Below are 20,307 nucleotides of genomic sequence, written 5' to 3'. Positions count from 1 at the left end.
ATTTGAATAGGCCACTGTTAGCCAGAGACCAATAGAGAACCAGAGGCTGACTGGGGTTCTTTATCTTGGTGAGAGTACAAGAACTTCTAACATTTCCATTTCTTAGGAGTTTGTAAAAGGGCCATGACAAATTATATTTAATTATAGGATATATATGAATATTCATGGCAATAGCAATGAACATTCATGGCAAGACAAGTTGTGCTGCCAAGGCAAATAAAGGCTGTACATTTATTTAACAAGGTCTCTAAAGAAAGTCTGCAGAAGTCTGAAGATGCTGCTACCAATACTTTCATCCCAGTTTGTTTGCCTTACTCAGTAGGATACTCGCGTTATGAAATCCAGTTGTTTTTAGCTAAAAGAGAGGAGAATGGATTTTGGGTTTGTACTTTCAAAGTTTACAAAAACACAAGAATAATCTCTTTGTTTTGTTTTCTTTGCTTTTGAAACTGCTTTTGCAGATAATGATGGCAGACCTGTTGTGGGTCATCTGCCTACAGCTCACAGATATCTTAGTATCTTGCTGCTGAGTAAGTGTGCAGAACAGCAGAAGTGCTTGCAGGTGTCTTACTGGATATGTTTTTCCTGTGAGTTTATAGGGTGTACCCTGGCAGTTTCATTCTGTGTGATTATAGACCATTGAATTGGCTCCATACAGCAGCAAGTGTGCATGACTGAATGTGTGCATTAGCTGGATCAGCATTTAAAAAATTACTAGCAAATATATTTTTGAAAGCAATTTTTAAATGATGAGTGTCTTTCAAGGGAGATAGATAATTTTGTACTTTTGATACTTAGAAGGGAGATATTTTCGCGAATTTAAAACCCCATATTGTCATGAATTTGTGGTCAAGTATAATAGTTTACCAAACTATTTAGAAAGTTGGCAATTAAATAGATTGGCAGAGTAGCAATTAATAATGGAGGCAGGAATTTTCTGGCTCTATTAAAACAAAATACTGCACAATGAGAAGAAAAGTTTCAAATTGAAAATACAGCACATGACAGTTTGCTAAGTATTATCCAGGAGTTAAGGAAAAGCTATTAATTTTCCAGGTCTTTGATTCAAGATTAGTGACTCTGAAACACATGATTCACTTGCAAGCGTTCAGTGCTTCACAAAAATACTAAAGAGCTTGGCTTTGTAGCCTTAACAGTAAATGTACTTTAGAAGAAACCTGAGAAACATATTTATAAAGTGCCTGTGAGAAAGTTTAATTTTTATATTAAAAACTAGAGGAAGAAACCTAATAAAAACCACTTCAAAATTACTTGAGACTGTTTCACCTTTTGGAGATAGCTTGGACATACACTAAAGACAGTTTATAAAGTGGCAGTGGCAGATTCATTAAAGGAATGGACTAGATAGGCGAGAGATCGTGAAGCAATGCCAACTGGATTTTTTTTCTTTTTCAGTGACTTTTCCAATGGTGGAGATGGAATGTTGGCTACAAGTTCCAATGGATCTCAGTATAGTGGCTCCAGAGTTGAAACACCAGTTTCTTATGTTGGGGATGACGATGATGATGACGATGATTTTAATGAAAATGATGATGACGACTGATGCCCTTTGCTTGTAGACTATTTTTTTGTTAAAATTCAGCAGGCTTCAGGAATAAATTGTTCTAGGGAGAAGTGTCTCAAATTACTTTGCCCCATCCCCCAAGGAGAATATTGGTAAGCAGTTCTGAGTTTAGAAATTGCACCTCTGATAAGCAAACAAGGATTGTTTTATGTAGGATATTTTTAAATGTGGTGTGGATGTGTGTTTTTGATACCAGTGTGTTAATGCAGAGCCTTTATTTACTCTTGTTTTAGGGGTTTTTGGTTTGTTGGTTGTTTTTTGTTTGGGATTTCTTTTTTACTTGAAGGAAAAAGAATTTTGCCCCAAATGTTATTTCAAAGTTTGCTAAAGAAAATGTAGACACATCATTGAGAAATAAAATACTATCCTTCTGTGGAAAATGAATACACTGAATGGCAATTTATTTGGAGTGTATTTTGATTATGCCACTTTTTGAGGGATAGTGAGCTAATGTAGTAGTGTTTTTTGTTAATCATGCAGTGTCCAAAGAACCAAACAAGAAAGATACGTCCTACTTTTTTACATGTTAAATTCCAGGAATGTTGTTGTGAACTTATTTTCCCTTAAATTATATCTAACATTATGATTCCATCAAGTTTATATACTTTTCACTGTATGTTGGGACATACGAATTACAAAGTTTTTGGCAAATGTTTACTGCCAGTTGGTGCAGCTATATAAAATGTCTTGAAGGTTTGGAATGATTTATTGCTTATGGTAAAATTTGCCTGATTTCTTACAGGCAGTCTTTGGAAACTTTTTATTATATAGTTGTTTACATACTTATAAGTCTATCATATAAAGACATGTACTGAAACAAATGTTTGTATTTGTTTCATAAGCATCTTCCTGTAATCTATTATAAAGTTGAAATTAAATATAGAGAATGTTTTAAGTTTTTTAACTCAAAATTTGTCAATCATTTTTAATAGTTCATTTTTATAAAAGGAATTTCAGGGCAGGTGGTAGTCTTTTTAAATTTATTCACAAACAATTAACTGCACAAATACTGTCAGCTGCCTATTCTAAGACAGTAGTCTTTTTATTGAAACACAAATAAACTTTTCTGTAATATTTTATGAAATATAAAGAGACTATAATTGTTTGACTTGTTTAACCTTGGCACTGTTAGTTTTTATTAATAAAACGCGCATGGGCATTTTTAACAAGCTCTGTGGTTTTTCTAATTCTAGGATTATTTTAGAACATTTCACTTCTCGTCACAAGACCTAGAATTAGCTGTCTTGGGATGCTGCATCTGTGCTACAGAGGGCCCAGAGTTTTTGCTTTGATTTAGTAATTTGCCCTTAGAGCTGTTGATAACTTGTGATGCAAAAAGAAATAACTTACCCGGTATATTCTCTTCTTTCATACCTCCTTATTTCATCACTGTTGCTCCTCAGCATGACAGGTCGATCTTAGTACTCCTATCTAGCTTCTGTTTAATATCCCATGCCTAATGTCCTAACTTTCCATCCCATATTCCTCAGTCCTAACTTTCTGTCACATGTTCCTATGTCCTCCAAAAAGCTTTTAATCTACTTTTCATTTGCTTCCTTTTTAAACCCTTCTGTCAGATCACATCCTCTGCTCTCACCTGTAAGAGGCTACTGAGCTGGCTCAGTCACTGCAGGCTACTGTCACAGGCAGGATTTGATACTTCCACGATGTCCAGAGAGTTCCTGCAAAGAATTAATAACTGTGCTGACTGTGGTAGGGGCTCCTGGATGCACTTAAAACCTGTGGTAAATGTGAAGTGTGTTTTTTTCTTGAAGGGATTATGCATAGACAAATCTGTGTGGGGATATGTGTTTTTAATATAGAACAGCTGATACGCGCTGAAGGTTTTCAAATTGTATCAGACCTTGTAACATGAATGAATGAAACAAATTACTTTGTGGGACTGGGGAAAATCTGGGGGAGAGGAGGCTAATTGGATGTTTGCTTCTCAGTGAAGAGGCAATTCTCTGCAGTGCTAATGCTAAACACAGGGTTCTTGTGGGTGATACAGTTGATTCAAATTGTCTTCGATGTTGAAAGGCAATTTAGTTTGCAGAGGAACTTCAATTATTCCAGTTTTCCCTTGCATTCTCTAGTGTATGATCCAAGATTTACCTGCAAGGAGTGAGTAGAGGGATGTTAGGGAAAAAAGGCTGAAAGAATCTGACAGTTTTCTTTTGGTTCTTATTGGTGCAATAGTCCTCAGATAAGATAAGGTCACGCTGGGAGTGAAAATGTGACAAAACATACATTTTTAAGATGTTACTTTTTTATTTCTTTTGCTTGGTGATGAATCTGAAATGGAATTTGATAATTTAAAAGTTGGAGTGCTTTTGGGGAAATTATTTTTTATTTCTGTTTGAACTTGATGATCTTAAAGATTTTCTTCTAAACAGTTCTACAATTCTGTATAACCTTTGTTTTGGGAGAGCTTTCTAGTAAAGGCAGCAATCAATAATGAGAGAAAGTCTATAGACTTTTTAAATAGTTGCTTGATTTGGAGCAGTCACTTGGTTACAACGTTCTGGTGAAAGAGGAGAAAAAAGAAAGGCAAAAGAGACCAATGGTGAGGGGCCAGGTTGAGATGAGGAAGGAAATGTGAAGAAGTATGTGCAGGGAAGGGTAAAGAAAGAACAGATTATAGCAGGGTCTTTGCAGAGGAACATAATAAGAGAAGAAGGTATAAGTTGGAAAGAATGAGAAAACAAGAGAAGACTAGTCAAAGACTACAAAAAGGAGTAGTAGTAGAAACTTATTTTAGAAAAAGAAAGGTAGAGAGTATAAGTATTTAATAATGTCAGGTGTAGCATGAAAGGAACTGGAAAGTGAAAGATAACTTTAAACTGTATGGTTCTAATCTCTGAAAAAAGTACATGTACAGATGGAAAATGAAGATTAAGAGCAGGAACAGAACATAACAGGAAATTGTGATAGGAAATTGTTGAGGAAATCACTGGGAGAAAATACTGTAAGGAGATAAAAACTGGAGTTTGGTTTAAGAAAGATTAAATGATGGTAAAGGGAATGAGAATTGTTTTATAAGGGCTCAGTTTGGGGTAAAATGTGGCAGGAAAGGAATGTACTTTTAATTCCTTTACTTAGCCAGCACTTTTTTGTGATATGAAGAAGAGGAAAAGAGGAAGAGTTGCCAAGTGTGTATTTATGCCTCTGAAATGGTCCTGCAGATAAGTCCTGGGAGGAGTGTGCATCTTTTGCAGTTTCTGAAGTGTTCCTGAGCTGTGAAAGACTGTCTGTTTTGGCATATGTAACAAGTTAAGGATTTCTCGAACTGTTTCACAAATAATTGCTTTGCTTTTCCCATAGGATTTTGTCTTAACCAAAGAGAAGCAGTTATGATTTCAGAAACTGATGGGTTTTGTTTTTTTACTTGAACCTTCCTTCAACGAAAGGTGGCAGCTGTTGCAGAGAAAAAAAAAGTAAATGTAGCTGATAGAGTACTGACCCTTGACAGATGTCCATTTATTTATTTGAATTAAAAGTTGAATATTTAATGACAGGATGTACTGTCACAAATCTCCTTATTCCTTAATTAGTGAATACATAGGTTGTCAAATCTTCATATGAATGAGAAATCTGAAAATTGGATGCTGCTTTAATGTAGAAAGGGCAAAAGTTAAAAAAGACCCCAGGAAACCAACCAACATGATGTAACACCAGTGGAATGATCACCAGTACAAAGGACAGCATATCCAGTTTTTCCCCAATAGATAATTGTTTACTGTTGGGGTTTCTTTTCTCTTGTCTGCTTGTGAGAAGTGTAGTAGGCCATTTGTCTTTATGACTACATGACTAAATGACTACATAATTTTATGACTACTTCTCAACCTTGTCTGCTTCCAGACACGAGGCTGTCACACACACTTTATTGTTGAAGCCTTAAGTGTCATTCATTTACCAGGAAAAGCAAAGATGAGCCAGCACACTGAGAGCAGCATTTCCTGTTCTTATTTTCTCAATTTAGGATTTAAGATTTTTCCAAGGTTTTTCCTGACCTTTGGTGTGCCCTTGAGCTTCCATGGATTCTGGTGGGTTACCAGAATGTTCATTGGGCTGGGCCAGCTTCTGTATGAGGAGAGGCTGAGGGAGAGCAGCTTGTTCAGCCTGGAGAAGAGGCAGCCTCAGAGACCTAATGGCAGCCTTGCAGTGCTGCAGGGAGGTTTTTGCAAGGGTGGAGCCAGTGCACAGGGGTGTGTGAGGACAGGATGGGCAGACAACACACACAGGCTGAAATGGGAGAGTTTCCAGCTGAGTGTGAGGAACAGCTTGGGATGGTCAGGCTGTGGAACAGGCTGCCCTGAGAGGTTGTGCTGACTCGATCCTTAGGGTTTTCAAGACCAGACAGGAGAAAAGCCCTAAGCAATGGAGAGTCTGACCTCATGGCTGAGCATGCTTTGAGCAGAGACTGGACAGGAGACAACCTGAGATGCCTTCTAGCTTGAATTACCTAATGGATGCCATAACAGAGAGGGAAAGAAAAGAAAGAACATGTTAGAAAATGTCATTGTTGGGAACAGACTACCAAATGGGTCATCTGGCTTGCCAGACTCGTCAGAAAATGAATGGAAGCTCAGCTTATCTTCAGAAGCTGCCAAAAGGTACCAAACTGATGGAAAAGGTGCTTAAATGTGCAGGTAGAAGTGAAGACTGCTTCAAGATGAAGTTTCTAAGACTGATGCTGAGAGCAGAATGAGGAAGGGCAACAAGCAGCATTGCAGGGTGTTTCTGACTTCAGACATTGGTTACACTGGAAATTCCTGTCTGGCATGGTGATAGTTCTCACCTGGCACCATCTGCCTCTCACTCAGCTGGGACCTGCTGTCCTCACATTCAGTGAATGTCAGCACTTCGTGAAACAACACTTGGAGAAAATCATGATGATTATTGATGCACAGCTTAGCTGTGGTAAAGGCAGAATGTTCTGATGTGGAAGAGAGCAAAGAAGAGAGGCTGGTGTTAATTGAAAGTCACCCCTGTAATACCATTACAAATGCTTTTCTTTGTTCTGCCATGACCTTTTGTTAATTTTTTTGATGTTTTCAACATGTTGAAAGCCAAACTTAAAATTAAAATTTCAATTTTATTTTATCTGATTGCTGTGTACACATCGTGGTACATTGCTATAAATTGTGCAGTTTCATCAGCCCTACCTGGTCAGAGCATCTGTATTGTAGCATGTTAAAAAGACAGCAAGGTTTCAGACTTCAGGCAAGTTCCTCTTCTTTATTCATGTAAACTTGAGAGAATTTATTAAAAATAAAGCAGAACAGTAAGCACATACTCTTAAAACTTTTAAGAGTATGTGCAGCTCCAGTAATTAAAGTTGCACAACTTCTGATGCTGATTTTTAATGAACCTTTGAATATTTCTTACAAACTAAAATAATGCTAGTGCCAGTTTTTGAAGTGTGGAAAAGTAAAAAGTGTCAAAAATGTGAGGAAGTCCTGTCCAAATGTGTGTGGTCTAGACAGCTTGAGATCAGCCCTGAATCTTGCATGAGGAAAACTGTTGAAAAAAACAGCTAGAAGAAAATTAGAAGCCTGGAAGATTAATTGTTAATGACAAAGTACAGAATGGATCTTATCAAATGAATATGGGAGGAGATTGCAAATGTTTAGCTGATTAGGGAAACAAAGGCTATGCTTCAGCATATTTAAACCTTTTCATTTCATTGCATTCTGATTGCAAATATGTTTTACAATATCTCCAGATTATATGTTAAGAGGTTATGAACTATTTACTGCTGAATCATTTTTGTGTCATCATTACTGACTGAACAGCTGCAGCAAGTAACACTGTACTCCCATTTAACAATTTCTTCAATAACCCAGAAGAAAATTTTAAAAGACTCTGAAGTATTTTTGGCTCGAAAAGAAGTAAACAATGAAGAGGAGAGATTGATGTGAATTGTTTGGCAAGCAGGTCATGTCTAGAAATGTTGTGGTTAAACTCCACATCTTGTGAAGAAAGAATTCAAGGTTCATTTACATTTACATCTAAAGACTGTGCTGGAAATTTGGATCCTAAAAATGACCCAGGGCGTCAATGTAGATTATAACTCCACATGTGTCCTATACTGTTTTGTAAGGAACTAGCTAATCTGAATTTGGATGTGTAGGTAAAACTAGTAATAGATTGGAAAATGGTGTTACATCCAGATGCATTCAGTGAGACCAGCAGTGAGCAGCTGCATACTTGTTAGCATCATCATTTCAAAAGGATGTTGGAAGAATCAGGAAATAATCAGGAAAAAAGCCCTTCCCCCAGTTATTTTATTCCTAAGGTCAAGATCTATTACTATGAGATTTAAGGAAGACTTATTTTGGCTTGTTTAATAAAAAGGGGGGAAATGCAGAAATTAGTGGATTTGTGTTAGGTCACACAAAAGATACCATTTTAACGGGCTCATCAATATCTGGGGGGATATTTAAGAACTGGAACTTAAAATCTGAGTAATTAAAATGAGTTACCTAGTTCATGATAGTAATAAATTGCTGGAACATATTTTTATTGGAATGATCACATTCCCACACTGGTAATAGTAGGACTGTTATAATAGTAATAAATATACACATTAATGAATGGTGTTATGCCAAGTGTTTCTCCAGAATTCAGTTCTTTCTCAGAGGTGTAGCAGGATCCTAAAAAGGAAATTTTCAGCCCAATTTATGCTCTTAAAATAATGAGAACTTTGGTGCATCCATTGTTATCACTCTGGTAAAAAAGCATTGGAGGAAAAGTGAAAAGTCTTCCCTTTGAGAAGAGTCTTTCTAATCAAATTGAAAAAAAGGGCACCTTTTCCTTCATGCACATATGTATTTTAATTTAAACATAATAATCTTGTTGGAGCTTGAGCTTTTGTGCCTGAAAGAAATGAAGCTTGTGAAGGGAGTTGAGGTGCACAGCAGAAAATGCTTACTGCAAGCATTATTGATGTAGCTGTTACTTTACATCCAATTTCTGAAAGTAGCACATGGTTAGACAGCTTTATTTGTTGCAGAATCAATTTCTGCTTGACTTTTATTACAGGTAAGAGATTAAAAACAGCTCTGTGAAATGGTGGGAGGAATTCCCAAGTGCAGTAGCAATGACATCATACGAGACCATTAAGCAAAGACTCAATTATTGATATCTAGCTCTGAAAGGCAGAGGAGGCTTTGAACCTGCTGTAGTCTCATAGCCATAGCACAAAGTCCTTTAAGCATCAAGGTGCTTGTATTCAGTGTTTTTCTCCACTCATTATTTTAATAACAGACATTAGGATTTTACACTTCAATAATTTACTACTGCCATGAATATTTATAAAAAGGAGGTGTGGAAAGTGCATCTGAAAGCAGCTGCTGTGTTTCTTTTCACACTGATCTTCGAGCATTTAATTTAACACCTTTGGCAGATAAGTCTGGAAACTAAAACTTATTTGATATAAAAATTCATGGTGTTAATGTATTAGTTTCATGGCCTATTTTGCCTTCCCCATGCCTTTTCTCCACTGTGTGGTCTCTGATATTGCCTTCCTGGCTGGCCCCTGCACTGCTCCAGAGACATGGATTAACCACCCATCCCCATCCCCATCCTAGCTGATCTGCATCTAACTAAACTCAGGAATTTGCATTTGCTTGCAATTCATTCCTAAATCTGCTGCTTCAGTTTCCCATGTAGCCTGATGAGGTTTTTTCCCTATTTATATTGTTTGGTCTAATCAAATACTGCTACTATTGCAGCTGAATTTATGTATAATCTGTGTATATTATATCTACATATACTTAGATATACATATGTATATATTTATATATGTTTTTGAATGCATGTGTATCTCTCTCGCAGGGAATTGGACTCTTGCAGTGAAAGTGCTCAAAAGACTGATAAAAGTGTCTGGTTTCAAATTTGAAAACAAAGCTTTTAAATTAATTCCTTAACACACTTTGTGCTAATGTTAGCTCCTGCACAGCAATAATTATTGCTGTGTGTATACAACTGTTAGTCTGTAACACTTGTCAGTCTCTAACACTAAATTAACTGTGACTGCACTGGAACTTGCAGCTGCTGCTGTTCAGCTGGCACTGGTGGCCCAGGTCTTCCCAGTCTCTGGGTGAAGGTGATGAGGCTGGAGGGCTCTTAGGGAGAGGAAATTAATTTCCTCTCTTAATTTCTTCCTTCTCATTGGTGGTGTTTCCTGCTTCTTGGCCTCCTTCCCCTGGATTCAGCTGCTTTTTAGCTTGTTTAGCTTTTGCCAGTCATGCTTCTTGTGGTTTGGGCAGGATGCCCTGCCTGTTTTCCTTCCCATGTGCTTATTTTGGTCTGTATCTCATAACTTCTGTCATTTGTGTGCCTCCAAAGTGCAGCTGTGCTCACTAGATGACATGCTTGTACACAGTGTGGGGCTGTGCCTACAGTAACTAGTATTACAAAATATTTGCATGATGGGCATTCTGCTATTTAAGTGTGCTTGCGTTTGGGGTTTGGGCAGGCTAATATTAAGTACACTTTTCTACTTCAGCTACACTAGCCACAAACCTTGCTCTTTGTTTCATTTCCAATTTCAGTAAAGAAAGGGAATGATCTCAGATGGCTGGAAGTTAAAGAAACATTTAACTTCAGAATGGCAATCTTTGTACTTAGAGAACCAGATCTGGTGGATCTTTTTTTTGATGTCAGAATGCATCATCATTTGATCAACACAAGGACACTTCCCTTTCTCTGTTTATCCCATCACAGGACTGTGTGTGAAGCTGGTCTAGGCTGTTGTTCTGAAGCTGTGGTTTTACAGGCACACAATCCATAGGGAATTGTTCAGCATATTCCTGTGCTGTGGCTGTAGGCCTGACTGGACTGTGAGCTTGTGCCACTTCATTCACCAGCTCAGTGCAAGCTGTAGATACTAAAAACAGTCAAGCAGAGTCTGCCCTTGTTACAGCATCAAGGGAAGAGTTCCTGTTTTCTTGGAAATATTTAAATGTTCTTTTCGTAGACAACATTTAACCCATCTTGAACATGACTTACTATTTTGTTATCAAAAGTATTTTATTGTTTTCCATGTCATTTTGGAAAGATGCACAGAGGGAGACCTGTGTTCCAGAAAGGATATAAAATTGATTTTCATTGTCTCTCAGAAGAAAGGCAAAGCTGCACTGTAAAAATTGAAACAGGAAAGGCCTGGGGGGAAAAAGTTTTTATATGAGGAAGCATTTTCTTACTGTTTTGAAATGAAGAATTTTTCCAAGAAAGGCTCACATATAATTTGTGGCTTTGGAGATGAAATATTCCCCTTAAACTGGATTCTGTCTACAAGCTGGCTGGCTGAACGGTGCTGTGGTACAGGAGGTGATCTGTTACATCTTGCTTTCTGAAATGTTCCAGGCAGTGAAGGTGTAAAATGATTTCTGCTCTTGAAGGTTTTTGGTGTTTGTTTGTTTTTGTTTTGTTTTGTTTTGTTTTTTAATGTGCAGTGTTTCTTTTTCTGGCTGGAGCATCCTGGATTTCAGGTAACATAAACCTACACAACAATGCTGTCTCTTTGTATTATATGTGATACAGTCAGACTTCTCAAAGCTTGGATTCATTTAAAGATTTAGTGTTGTTTCAGCATCTTCCAGATTACTCCAAGTAACCCAAAATTTATCATTACAATACAGGGCTATTCTACTGGATAAAACAAATAAAACCATCACAAAAACAACAAACACTAAACAACAACAAAACACCAAACAAAAAAAAAAAACCCCACAAATTACAGCCTCTAGGTAAATGCAGAGTTTCCTGCATGTAACTGGATGTTACAGCCTTACCAGTCATTTTTATTAGGTTATATACACAGAGGTGAGTGGTACAGTGAAATCTGTGAGCTAGAGGACAGACTTCAAGTTCACTTCTTTTGCAGTCTTTGATTTGTCAACTAAAAAAATCTGGCTCAGCTGACCAGTGAAAAAAGCCAATGCATTGGGATACAGATAAATTTAATACTTTTTTATACATCCTATACAAGAGAGATTGAAAATTTAATTACTTCCTAGTATTTCCAAGTATTGATTTCCTTTTCAAGCTATCTAATTTCTCGATAACCAAGATTTAGTACCATACATCAATTATTTATTATGGTTTGAAAAGTGATTGAAAATGGTTGTTTAAGTCTATACTTATGTTCTTTGAAGGCACAGCTGCACCCTTTGGGGGAAACTTATTTTGTACAATTATTTGCATGAAGGCAGCAGCATCCTGTAGCCATGAAATATTAAGCTATGTACATTGAGATAATCTTCATCTTTACACACTGAGAGGAGGATCTTGATTTTTAGCTCTACAGGCCATCCTGCAGTATAAAATGTCTCCTTGCACTGTAATTTATATGGGAACCATAGTGAGAAAATAAATATCAATGAGTGTGATAATAGTTAAGTTTACTGTTCATACAGTTTCCAGAAGTGTCTCTGTTGCTGCTCAGTCTTCTATTTTCAGTTTAAATTCCACTTTGCCTTCATACGGATCATGAACATTGAAGGTAATTCCAGCTCCAATGACTTTGCACACTATTTTAAATTCTACATTCCTCGTAATGTTGAGAAATTTCACAGCTACCAAGGGATTGCTGTAGCTGGGCTAGAAGGAGAAATTAAAAAAAAATTTAAAAGAAAATACTTAAAATTTCAAACACTACCAGTTTGAAAATAGCCTCTCCAGTTCTCATAGGATTGCAAAGATGCTCCATATGTTTCACCTGACGTAAAGAGAAAGAAAAGTTAAGTACAGAAGTGTCAGAACCCAGGAAATTCCTCTGGCTGCCCTGGAGGACTCGAGCCCCTGCCCAGGGGGCTCAGAGACCAAGACCCCTGTGCCTTTGATTTAGCCCTTGGAAAAAACAATTACCAACCTTATATGAAGAATTACGAGCCACGGAAGTTTAAGTAGAATGATAGTGAATTTATCACAGGGTGAAAAGGTTTTGGGGGTTTTTAGAATGGGAGTTCAGCGGGCAAGATGGAGGAATCTGGGTGTGTCCAGCCTTTCTCCTTCTTCTTCTTGGCCTCCATCTTCTGGGTGATGTTGGCATTTTTAGATTGGCTTAGAGTAGAAGCTCGCTGTCTAACATAGGTGATAGATATTGGAAAGTAATTGTAAATATTGTACACGTAGGTTTTAGTGTATAAAGATAACACGGCCCGGGAGGCAGGCAGAGTGCTGTGCAGACCTCGGCAGGCCAGGAGAAAGAATTCTATAGATAAGATACAATAAACAACCTTGAGACCGAGCAATGAAGAGTTCTGATTCCTTTGAGCGCTGGGCTGGGAAAAGAGACTTTCTCATTTACCTCGGGATCACTCTGACCAGCAGAGACCCCGAGACAGGAGCACCCACCTGGGACTTTTTGCCGTAGTAGGGGAAGTAATGCAGGCTGAAGGTGCCATTGCCAGGGTAGTAATCCGCGTCCAGCGGGCGAGACTCCTCCTCACCCTGGCAAAAACGAGACAGGAGAAAGCTCTGTGCTGAGGGAATCATCGGCGAGCCCCAGGCCAGTGTCTCGGGGCTGCGAAGTGTGTGTTAAAGCTCAAGTTCAGCAGGCTGTTAACACCACTCTTATTTTTCAAATAAAAGTGGGAATCTCCCGCTGGTACAATTGCCAAGAAAAGCAGGCGAGTGTCCTCTGATAGCAGCAGGGAATTCAGTGAGCTGGAGCTGCCGAGGGCCTGAGGGAGCTGCGCTGAGGTGTGACCGTCACTACGGGGAGCTGAGAGCAAACTGCAAATGTTCCCTGCAGCCCGGAAATGCAAATTTTCAGGTGGTTTAAAATAAAGCAAACGTGGAGGTTTTCTCCTTAGCATGTCAGTTAGTGAAAGAACTGGCACAGAACTGAGAATATTCCAAGTATTTGGGATCTGATTTTCAGAGCTGCAAGGGTTTTTTTCTGGTCAGTGCTGGAAATGTGTGACCCAGCCCTCATAGCCTTACCACATATGAGCAGTTCACCCTTGGTGCAGTGCCATTGCCGGGGTAGAACTTGATAATCTGAAAAAGAAAATACTTTTGGTCATCTTGGAAATAGCTTTGAGATAAAACTGGGCAATCAATTATTTGAGAGCTGAGCTTCAATTGAGGTTTAATATGTTCTTGTGTAAGACTATCTCCAACAAATAATCTAATTTATGTAGGTGAGAAACTGTTGTGCTGGATATTCAGGCGGCAGGACTCGGCATTACCTGGGATGAGCACTGCTGATAAAATCTGGCCTGGCCAGAGCAAGCAGCAATGCCCCTCCTCTGAGTCCAGCTCATTACCCACCCATACCACCTGCCCCTGCAGCCAGGGCTCTCTTAAAGCAGTAATTGTGTGTCACTTAAGGAAAAGCTGAATATCCATGCTTTTGATCTTATCTGTCTTACAAAACCTTGGTTTTGGCAGAAAAACCCTTGAGTTGGTTGGATGCTACAAAACTAGTGGGGTTGCATCCTGTAGAAGCAAAAGTAAAGGAGGTTAAGCTCCCTGGTCACTATCCACATCGTTTCCCTGCTGGGGATGGCACCCAGTCTTGCTAAAGAAGACATTTCTGGAACGTGCTTGTTTCACCAGCCAGAGTCAGAGATGCAGCTCCCCTCTTGGTTAGAGCTTGCACAGATTTTTGGAAATGCCTAAGGTGCAAACCAAACAAAAAATACAGTGGTTTTGTCTATCAGAAACTGGAGGGGAACTTGAACTCTTCTGTTTCTACAGAAACTGAATCAGAAGGCTCAGAATTTCACCCAAAAAGAAATACAAAGTGCTTATGCCTTTGTCTACATCCCGAAAAAAACCCTAAAGCATTGAAAATTCCCTTTATTATTTTCCAAAAAACGTGTTTGTGGTTTTCCCTGAGAAAAATATCCACCAGGTTTGAATTTTGGTTTTATAGGTTCTTCTGAAGATTTTCTTTGCCGCCTGGAGAAATAAGATACCACCTCTCTGAAACCACATCAGTTACTGCCACATCCTGGTGCCTCAGCTGAAGGCCCTCAGCTAGGGCCGAGGTATTGCAGGAGGAAACTCTTCTGGTGCTCGTTTGTGGGATGAGAGCCCTGCAGAGGCACCAACTAAACGAAACTTAACTTAATCTAAACTGTAGAGAGACCGTTTTCAGAGACCATGGTCCTATTTTACTTTTGTAGGAATGGTGAAAAAGTCTGAGGATTTCCCTGGTAACTCTAGTGGTCTGGCAGGGAACAGCATGTGATTTTTGGTTCCCAGTAGAAAGCAGGTTTAGAACCCATGGCAGCAGAGAGACAGCAGCTCCCCAGTGGAGACTCAAGCTACTTTTAATTTTTTCTGCTCAGCACCTTGACCTTGTACTTACCCTGTTCATTTTTATAATAAAACAGGGTTTTCCTTCTGGATATCCAAAGGTTGGATCTGTGATGCCGGAGCAGTTTTGAAGCATGTCTGAGGTGAATTTGCAGGATAGTTTTGTGTTATTTGGGCCATCAAAGGTGTCCTGGATGAAGTAGGTATTATTGGTGCAGTTGATGTTCAGATGCTGAGCAGCTGGGGTATATGCTAGATGTGTGAAGGAAGAAAGAAAAAAAATCCCCTCTGAAGCTTTTCATATGCAAATTATACATCACAACATCAGGCTGGAGATTCTATCCTGGGAGACTGGAACAAGGAAAGCTTAAACTGTTTAGGGGTTTGGTTCAGTTTTGTTGTGGTTTGGGGATTTTTTTGGAATATCCAAGCAAAGCAAAATAAAAGAGATCAAATTGAGTTAAGACTAGCAGCTTGTGTTGATAGTGCCATATAAAGCAAATTTCAAATATAATTTTTCTCAATATGTGTGTGAGAAACATGAAGAATTATAATATTAAGGCTCAATATAAACATGCTAAGACATGAGCAGGCAAATGGAGCACATTACCTACTTTGACTATTTCCTGAAGACACCATGCATTATGAGATTTATTATGGCACTTTGATGTTTGTAGTCATAGACAAATTAATTAGATTAATTTAGATGAGATTAATTTTGAAGACCTTTTGTCCTCCCTCTTCCTTCAGACTTCCTATTGGTCTATTTTATTAAGGCTGTTTAGGATTAAACAAAGTAAAAGCCCTAAAGCAGAGTCTGGATTTTAATAGATGTGTAAATACATTTGATTTATAGATTCATGAGGTGATTTGCTCATCCCTTTCAGAAGATGCACTTCCCACTCAAAATCTGTGATTTGAGAAGGACAAATGTAAAATGGAGGTACTGACTTAAGGTTCTCTGACATAGTATTGGAGATAAGGCGGCACCTTTCTTCGGTATTATGCAAGAAACTTCATTTTTACCTGTCAGAAAAGTGTGAAGAGTTGTCACTAAACCTTCCCAGGTTTTGTTGTCCGATACGTTGTAATAAATTCGAAGTCCTCTGTCCCCATAAACATCAGGTCGTAAGGTTACACCTTCAGGAGGAGGAAAGGGGAACACAAAGCAGAGGAGAGGTGCCAGGCTCAGATTTGTTTATTTTAATTGACAGTACCAATTATGCTGCATCAAGACTCATTCTAAGTGTATAAGATCCTTCAGCCTTTTTGGGGAGGATTTAACCATGTTCAGAAATCACCTCAGCTCTGAGTTTTTCAACCAAAACCCTAAAGCCTGTGCTGCTGCTGAATTATTTTCTTTTCCCATATATCCATGCTGTTACAAGAACAGCTTGTAAAATCTTTCCAGAAATTGCACTGGATTTCCCCAGGACTTGTTAGCAATAGCAGTCATATCAGGTTAAAGAAACAGATCATACAGCAGCATGAGAAACAGCTTTTGAAAAAGCCACACATAATATATCACAGGAATTATTTTCCCAGAAAACACCAAACTTGTTAAATATGGGAGTGGAAACTTCAAAACACAAAAGCATCTGACAATCATTTCTAGGGCTGTTTTTTTCCCCTCCCATTGTGGAAACAGGCCATTGGGGTGTGAAATTTTAGCAGTGTGTGGTCTCTGATCATCTCCCCCATCTCTTTTCATGTCCCACAAATCTGAATTCCTAATCCCACATTTTCATATTATTTTTTCTTTTTTGACTACTGGCACAGCACATCCTGCTGGCAAGGTATTCCTGCTCTCCCAGGGACTTTCCATGGTGCTGACAAGCATGGAAATACCCACCCCAGGCTGCTCACCCCATCGCCTCTACATCTTGCTGGGCACTCCAAAGCCCTCTGTGGTGCTTGGGGGTTTGGAGTAGAACCTAGGACTTCCCCAGGGACTGAACCCTGCCCATGGGGAGAGAAGGTGACCTGCTACAGGCAGGCACTGATCATCCCAATAGCAAGATGAAATAAATTTATATATATCTCTATCTATCTATCTATCTGCCGGTTTCTCCGGCTGTTTTGTGGCCTGGAAAGGCTCGGATATGGCCTTGGGCAGCCCACGCTTCAAAGGACGAGAAGAGGCTTCAGGTCTTTCTCGGACTTCAGTATTTATTGGTTGTTTATCTAAAAGATTTTCTCTCTGCCCGACAGAGGTCCGCACAGCAAGCCAGCCACGTGCACACTGCGAGCCCCTGGGGCGGTCACTTATCTTTATACTCAAAATTACGTATACAATATTTACCTATTCTTTCCAATACCTTTCACCCTTATTGACCAGTGCACTTTTAGTAATAACCAATCCCAAAGTGCCACCATCACCACAGAAGATGGAGGCCAAGAAGAAGAAGAAGGAGGACAGGACACGCCCCAATTCCTCCATCTTACTTCTCTAAACCCCCCTGTACAGAAATCCTAAACCCTGTGTTTTACACTCTAATTAACTTATCCCTTCACCATTTACCCCAGTGAAATCCTCCCATCCTCATACAGATGTCGTCTCCCGTGTAGGATCAAAGTCCAGCCACCAGACACTTCTGGCAACATTCCAGGACTCCCGAGCCCCCCAAGGGTGATCTCGGTCACTCTGCACATCAGTCCTGAGGTGCTGAGATCCCACATCCATCTATCTATCTATCTATCTATCTATCTATCTATCTCTTCATTTTTCATATAATATATTCATAAATAGATTGATATATAAGTATATCCATGTATCAATACATAAATAAATGTGCGGATTTTCTTTTAAAGCCTGAAAGTGTTTTCAGGCAGAGGTTAAACTTTGCAGGGGTTGTGTGGGCAGAATTGACCTGATGTATTCCACGTTGGTCTGCCCTCAACCCTGGGCTCTGGCAGTGCCTCTCAGCCCAGCCCAGCCCTGAGCAGCTGCTGTGGGACCCTGGCAGTACCTGGGGATTTCAGCTGGTCCTGGTAATCTGGCTCGTAGGGATTGATGGTCCTCATTAAGCAATAAATGGAGAGTGCAAACAGCCCCGACATCACCACATAGAAAGCCAGGTAGTAGAGGCTGATCCACACTGTGGAAAAGAATGAAGGCAGAATTTCAAATTTTGAGCAAGGTTGTGCAGTGCTCTCTCTGCAGCCAGGATGATCCTGGCAGCAGCTGCTATCTCCTTTCCACCTTTGTCCCCAGGGAAGTTCTCCCTGTAAAGGGACAGGTGCTTTGGAGTATTTTCTCTACACTCAAAAAATATTCTTCTAGAAAAAAATTGTATAGTTCTACAAGGATTTTTGAAGGAGCTGATGCGAGCTCAGATTATTTAAAGCTTAAAGGTTATGTGGCATCTTGAAGTAATTTCACATATTAAGACCATTTATCTACTTTTTACACATGGGCTAAGCCACACAGATGATGAGGTGTTTTTTGACAAACCCAAGTTGCTCCTTGTGTTGTTTGGATGACAGATGGCAATACTTCAGGCATGTTGGTTTTAGACCCATATCATTTCACTGCCTTATACAGCTGAAATCACCAACAGCAAAATGTGCCATCTTGCTACTTTATTCTGCTGTGAGATAATGTAAGATTGACGTTGTGTTTCTGTCTGGATGTGAATGAAGTGTCTTACACGTGGCTGGTGCTGTACAAGCAGCCAGTGGTTGTTTTGGAGGGGTGCTATTAGAAACCTCTACTTGTAATCATAGGTGCCTTGTAGCACCTTCTTCTCTACCAGCTGGAAAGGCTGAGATTCCAGTTGCATCATCTGTCAAATTCTGGTTTTAGGAGTAGCCAATAAACTACATGCACAGGCAGGAAAAAGTCACCTGGAAACTTGCAGCTACTCCTACAGTCTGTGGGAAGAGTGTGGATCTTCCTTACAATGGTCCTGGCCACCCTTCCCAGAACATAGATCATAATACAGATCAGCAGTGTAGACACAAGTTTGGCTGTGGGAAGGGAGGCTCAGCTGAAAGATTTGCTAGTATGAAATACATGCTGGTATGAAATACCTGCTAGCATGAAATACATGCTAGCATGAGTGATAAGAAACAAGATCTACTGAGCAGACAATAATTCAGAAAGGAATTTCAGAAAAACAAAACTTGTTTCCAAAGAATTGGAAAAACTCACCCATTATGTAAATTTCTCCATGTACCTGAACCCCCTTTTCATTTACTATGTCAAAACCACCCTGTTACCATCACCCCTAGCTACTAATAATTTTCCTGTTAATGTTTTAGGTTTTTTTTTAAAGTATTTTGTTCAAAACCACTTTGAAGTGATACATTTGCAGGAACTACATGGATCAATGTTTTGATCTACTTGATCCAGCTCACAGAGCTGCCCAAAAAGTGGCTTAGAAGCACTTATGAGAACTGCTGACTTCAACACATTTACATTGTGTCCCACTCATTAGGATGACAGCCCCCTGCCACAGTTTTTAAGCATACCAGAAAAGAAGAGAAGAATCTTGCAGTTGCAAACCTACCCCAGTTAATTAAGGACCTTCCCATGAAGAGCTTTGTTTCTGGATTCCAGACAAAACGACGGAAATCTGCCATACGTTCGCTGCAGGTCTTCTTCTCATTTAAAGTTGCCATTTTCTCAGAAAAGTTCCCAAAAATGGGTCCTTCGTGGAAACTAAGAAATTCAAGCAGTGCCCAGACAGTCGACCAAGAAAAAGACTTTGGGTTTTATACCTTCTTTTCCACTGAAGGTGACCGAGATTGCTTCCTGTGCCAATGAAAGCCCCTGCTCACCACTATCAGCCTTTATAAAGGGTGCTGATAGTGCTGGCAAGGGAAAGTTTGTTCCTATCAAATGCCCTTCTCCTTTCTCTTGAGTGCCTTAGCAGGTCAGCAGAGTTACGCATTTTGCCAATTGCCTGCAGGGTTTGCGATAGACTCTGTGTGATAGCTGTTATCAGAGCAGATAAAGCAATGGAGAACTTGTTTCTCTCTTGGTTTTCTTTTTTGTTTTTTCTTTTTTTCCAAGTAACGTGCAAGTAGTAGATACAGTTCTCCTACTACAATGTGTAGCCATTTGTTGGGACATAGGGTATTGCAGAGTGGATGGTTAGAAAATGAGTAATTACTTGTTAAATATGCAACTCCTTTTGGGAGCTCTCTGCAAGCAGACAAGGAGGTGGTTGGGATTTACTAAGAGTGCACCACATCCACCAGTCTGTGAGACAAGAGGACTGGTCGGCAAACATGGAGGCTTTCCAATTCCACATCACCCAGTTTGACACAGCAGCCAGGTGGGGAGCTGTGCTTTGGCTTGGGGAGGGCTGGGGGATAGATGGCAACTGCATGACAGCTGGAACCACAGTGCAGCACTCAGCACGTGGACATCCAGCTGCGACCAGTATGGAGTGGCATCCCTGAGGGGCCAGTGCTGACACTGGGACACAGCCCAG

At 39.6% G+C, this 20,307-nt stretch overlaps 2 protein-coding genes across 6 annotated transcripts in view; one reads left to right on the top strand and one right to left on the bottom strand.

Moving 5' to 3' along the window:
• Positions 1 to 2,740, top strand: part of TFDP1 (transcription factor Dp-1) — a 37,618-nt gene extending 34,878 nt beyond the window's left edge. For all 5 annotated transcript variants that reach the window (XM_054271849.1, XM_054271848.1, XM_054271850.1 and 2 more), the window contains exon 12: positions 1,417 to 2,740. In XM_054271849.1, the coding sequence (XP_054127824.1) occupies positions 1,417 to 1,564 (148 nt within the window). In that variant the 3' untranslated portion in view covers positions 1,565 to 2,740. The remainder of the gene's footprint in view (positions 1 to 1,416) is intronic.
• A 9,297-nt stretch (positions 2,741 to 12,037) lies between these two features.
• Positions 12,038 to 19,489, bottom strand: ATP4B (ATPase H+/K+ transporting subunit beta). Its single transcript, XM_054272089.1, has 7 exons — positions 19,378 to 19,489; positions 17,836 to 17,964; positions 15,893 to 16,006; positions 14,919 to 15,118; positions 13,544 to 13,600; positions 12,953 to 13,042; positions 12,038 to 12,196 (listed from the first exon to the last, which is right to left on the bottom strand). The coding sequence occupies exons 1-7, from the start codon at positions 19,487 to 19,489 to the stop codon at positions 12,038 to 12,040; spliced, it is 861 nt and encodes a 286-aa protein (XP_054128064.1).
• Between the last annotated feature and the right edge of the window lie 818 nt (positions 19,490 to 20,307).

Source organism: Melozone crissalis, unplaced genomic scaffold, assembly GCF_028551555.1.
Source record: "Melozone crissalis strain CALT ecotype California unplaced genomic scaffold, PUWL_Pcris_2 ptg000013l_1, whole genome shotgun sequence".
Taxonomy (NCBI): domain Eukaryota; kingdom Metazoa; phylum Chordata; class Aves; order Passeriformes; family Passerellidae; genus Melozone; species Melozone crissalis.
Note: the sequence above shows the minus strand (reverse complement) of the source record. Positions and strands in the feature narration are given on the sequence as shown.